Source organism: Nelumbo nucifera, chromosome 2, assembly GCF_055504915.1.
Source record: "Nelumbo nucifera cultivar China Antique chromosome 2, China Antique-T2T, whole genome shotgun sequence".
Taxonomy (NCBI): domain Eukaryota; kingdom Viridiplantae; phylum Streptophyta; class Magnoliopsida; order Proteales; family Nelumbonaceae; genus Nelumbo; species Nelumbo nucifera.
Window position 1 is genome coordinate 28,704,847 of NC_142650.1, and position 4,751 is coordinate 28,709,597.

Genomic DNA, 4,751 nt, shown 5'->3' on the forward strand with positions numbered 1-4,751 from the left:
CGTTCACCGAGATCAACCCCACCTTCATTCAAACTATATCAGCTCCGATCGCCGTCTTTGATTGATGGTTCACCTCTGTCCCATCTTCGATAGTGGGGGTTCGATGTTGTTATTACTTGAAAATTGAAAATTAGGAGAAAAACGAACCAGATCTCAGATATAGGTTCCTTGCAAATCTAAGAGATACTTAGCATATTCAACGTTGTTCAAACTAGATCATCTCCGATCACTGTCTTCGGTTGATGGTTCGCCTCTGTCCTATCTTCGATATTGGGGGTTCGACTAATGCTATTACCTAAAAACCGAAGATGAGGAGACAAATGAACTAGATCTCGGATCTGGGTTTCTTGTATATCTAAGAGATACTTAGCAGATCCAACGTTGTTCCATTCAACCATCACTATTCACTGACAACATCACACGATCGATATTGTTGCTGAAGAAGACAATACGTGAAAGGGAGGACAAATCAAATGGCACTCATAGCCATCCGATTTTATCATGATCCAAGTTCTCGATGATTCCACAAATCAAATGATCAAGGTGCTCACTTTGGATTAGATGGCCTTAGAACATAGAAAAAAAAAAACATTTTCTCTTTAATGTGTTATAGTTTTTTTCCCTACTTCTAATATGGGTTTTAGATAAGAAACAACTAGTTTTTTCCTAAAAAGTTTCAATTTTTATATGCTTTTATTCTTATTATAGTACAAGACGATGGCCATAAGCTCCCACCACTGCTCTTTGCCAACATCATCCTCTTCTCTATTGTTGTTGATTTCTTCGGTGGCTCCATCTGTTGTGGTTTATTTTTGTATATATGATTTGTGTAGTTTATTCTTGCAAATCTGATAGCCATGTGAGCAATCTCATCGAGGTTTGGAAGAAGGAGAGAGAGAGTGGGGGGGGGGGGGGGGGGGGGGGGGGGGAACTGTTTTCAAAGGGATTTTACGGAAGGGTAAAACTGACATTTTATCCATTTCGTCAATATTTAACGATAATAGTAATTTTTTGAAATAGTAGGGATAGTGTTAGATAATAGTCAAATAGTAGGGGTATACTTAGTCAATTATCTAAACCATAAGGATAGTTTAAGAAATTTACCCTTATACATATTACTTTATTACACATGTGATTAAAGAAAATATAAATTAAGAGACTTGATCCCTAATCAATTGCTTTAAAAATTAGGGAACTTACTATTAATACACCATATTTAAATATATTAAAAGTTATAAAATGTATTATATATAATATTTATATAACATTTAGTATAATATATATACATATATATATATGCCACATCATTACAATTTGACCTCCGATTCGTCCCCAATTGAATCTTTAACCCATAAACAAGATCAGCTTCTATCAGAGCAAATTTGTGCCCACACCATTCTAACAACCTTTTGTAACCTTGCATTGGGAATATCTCCCTATGAAATAAAGCACACAAGTATGGAGATATTCTAAATGCAAAGCAGTAAAAGCAACCTGAATGGGCTTTGCCTTTATTGAAGTCAAACTCCCCATAAACCTATTTCCTCTTTGATTCTATACCTGATATGGTTCTCAAAACATTGACCTTATTCACACCATACTCACAACTACTTTGCAATTGTATATATCTAGATAAACAAATACGAACATATTCACAGAAAAATGGTTTTGAGTACAGTGTCAGCACGGTCTTGTTAGGGCCAAGGTTTAAAATATTACAACATATCGGACCGTATTGGCTGATACGCACTGTTTCGGTAGAATCTGATACACAAAACACATAAATAATTTGTTCTATTTCTTTTCGTATGTATCGGCTGATGTGGGCCCGTATCGGGCCATTTTGGATATGTATCGGTTGATGTGGGCCCGTACTAATTCCAATTCTCTCGTTATTTGGATTAATTAATGATCCTCTCTCATTAATTTTGTTTTGTTTGTATAAAAAAACTACAAATGTTAACAATAGAAAGAGTTAAACCTTGGTCACTAGAATTTAATACCCATAACTTTGCCACTAAGCCACTCCAATTTATTTGTTATAATTATAAACATTTTTAGTTTTAAGTAAATTTTATCTTTTCTTAGTGGTGCATTATTAATAAATGCTGAGATTAATTATTAAAATCTATATACTCATAAATATAAGATAAATTATATTGGTTATTTGAAAATTGATGTATATAGATTCACATTTTAGTTTTTTTTTTTTTGCTTCTTTCCATTTTAGTCATTGCTTCATTTTTCAACAGTTACTAATTATATCTTAATATATCACATTTTATATAAACATTAAATTATATTTTTTTATATTTAAATGACTTATTTACAATCATATAAAACTTGTAAGTATTATTATTAATATATTTTTATAATTTATTTGAATTTTGTATCATATTTCCGTGTATTTTGATTTTTTATCCGTATTCATACATATCTAAAATATATTCGATATATCTCTTAAAATTATCTTTTTCATACACCTCACGTTTTAGATACTTTGAACCGGACTCCATTTGTTTATCACCCTATCACTTTAATATTTGATTTTTGGGCCTTTTATGCCCTTTTATGTTAAAGCCTTTTATCAGCCTCTTGGAACTCGGTTTTACTTTTACTTCCAAACCCTATTCGCTTGAAACCTCATCACTCATTCGGTCGATTGCCGCCTCACCATGTTCGGTTGTTGAAGCCAGTTGCTTCCATCGTTAGTTTGTCACCGTGGTTGGTTGCCGCTCGCCGTGGTGATCACCGGCTCACCACTTCACTTCAAGTTTTCCCTACCTGCTGCTTGCATCTTCGGTTCGTCACCGACTCATTCACACTATCTCTTTGTCGGCACAGTCTTCTCTTTACCTGCAACGCTACCGCCACTGCGGATCAGAACTGAGGTGTGACTTTTTCTCCTTCTTCTTTCTTCCTTAGGGTTTAGGGTTTAGGCTCTATCAATACATTTTCCAACTCTTGCCTTTATTTTTGAGAAACAAATTCGTTATTTATTTACAACTTCAAAATTGTACTCTCCATGCAACTCCGCCATTAATAATGGATGGATCTATGGTGCTTTGACACAGATAAGAAAAAAGTGAACTGGAGCATCTATCAGTGCTTTCCCTTTTGTTGGGTTTTCCTTCCCCGAGTCCCGTCCCGGCTTCTGTCGACAGACACAGAGAAATGAGGCTTTTGACACACAACATGCTCTCTTGCAACATCAAGGGCGTGACGAACGGTTTCCCTCTACGTCTCGAGGTGGAGAAATTTGTGGAGAAAGAAGTCGACTTCAGTGCAGAGTTTCTCAGGAACATATTCCCCAAGATCGAATGGAAGGCTCTCGTTGATGCCGCTCGATCCATGGGCTACGCTGAACTTCCCGACGAGGCCGATTCATCGATGCTCGACTCCGACGACTTCCTAAAGAAGTTTCACCACGCCTTGCTCGAGCTTCACCTCGAAGAAGGTGCTCTAATCTGCCCGGAGACCGGTCGGCGCTTCCCAGTCAACAAGGGAATCCCCAACATGCTCCTTCACGAAGACGAGGTCTGATAGATCCACCGCTTGACCATTATCGTGACTTACTTTTCCTCTTTCTGCTCCAGCGACGAAACTGTAAGATGAGGAATTTCTTTTCTTTGTTTGATGATAAAGAACTGTCATCAACTCTGTTTTGGGTTAACCAATGAAAATATAGCTTTTCTTCTTCTTCTTCTTCATCATCATCGCTTTCTTCTTCAAAAGAAGAAAAAGAAAAGAAACAGATGAGAAAAGTATGTTGGATCAAACAGTCAAATCTAACAGGTATTTGTTTCTGGTTTTTAAAAATTTCTAGGGGTTTTTGTTTGAAATGGTTTCTGTTCTACATACAAAGGCGGCATATCTCATAAGGGTTTTCTGTGAAATGAACAACAAAATTTGTTGAATTCACAAAATTCAACGTCTGCCTCAGAATGCCAACCATCTTCCTCGCTTCTACAGATATTGCGCAGCAACTTCATTCAATACTTTTGAAATTCTTAACACCATGAACTGCACTAAGAAAATTTTTCCACAACTTAACATAACTCCTAACCACAAAGAAACAAAACAAAACCAATCTAATATAACAATGGAAAGTAAAAGAGCAGATTAAAGACATCATGAGATGAACTGAAGAAATTAAACCTATTGTGGGTTGCAAAAACTTTCATAAACAGAAAATACAAAATCAAAAGATTTAACAAGTGAGAGATGCAATGATTTGCCATCTCTATCAAGAATGTCTACGTCTACTCGAGCAACAGAAACAAAGCAAAAGAAAATAATTGCCTATTTAGCTTTATACTAGCATTGGTGAAAACATGTAAAGCAATGACTTGGATATTCAGTCTGAGCCACTTGCACAAAGCCAATGTCAAGTAGCTCCTAGCTTTGTTGTTCCAATCATCTAGCAATGACTTGGATATTTTTTATCTTTCTCTATACCTTCTAGCCCTTCAACTTGCAAAAAATCATCTTTTACAGGTTTTATTGATAGTTTTCTATAGGCATGACCAAATCATTATGGTCTACATTTTCTAATTTTATACATCAAGCAATTTTAGGTCAAGTTCTCAGTATTTTAAATATTTAACCTTTTACCAAAAATAAACATTTAGCCCTGCTTAATGAAAAAAATTTATATTATATATAAAAGTGGGGATGCAATGTAAAACTTTTTTGGACTAAAATTATCCTCTACCTCATTGCTTGAGAAAAGGGTATAAAAGCCATTTTAT

General features: G+C 35.4%; 1 protein-coding gene across 1 annotated transcript; it reads left to right on the forward strand.

Moving 5' to 3' along the window:
- Positions 1-2,752: 2,752 nt before the first annotated feature.
- Positions 2,753-3,697, forward strand: LOC104586154 (multifunctional methyltransferase subunit TRM112 homolog A-like). Its single transcript, XM_010243306.3, has 2 exons — positions 2,753-2,891; positions 3,075-3,697. Exon 2 carries the CDS (start codon positions 3,175-3,177, stop codon positions 3,541-3,543), a length of 369 nt encoding a protein of 122 aa, XP_010241608.1. The 5' UTR covers positions 2,753-2,891; positions 3,075-3,174; the 3' UTR covers positions 3,544-3,697.
- The last annotated feature ends 1,054 nt before the right edge of the window (positions 3,698-4,751 follow it).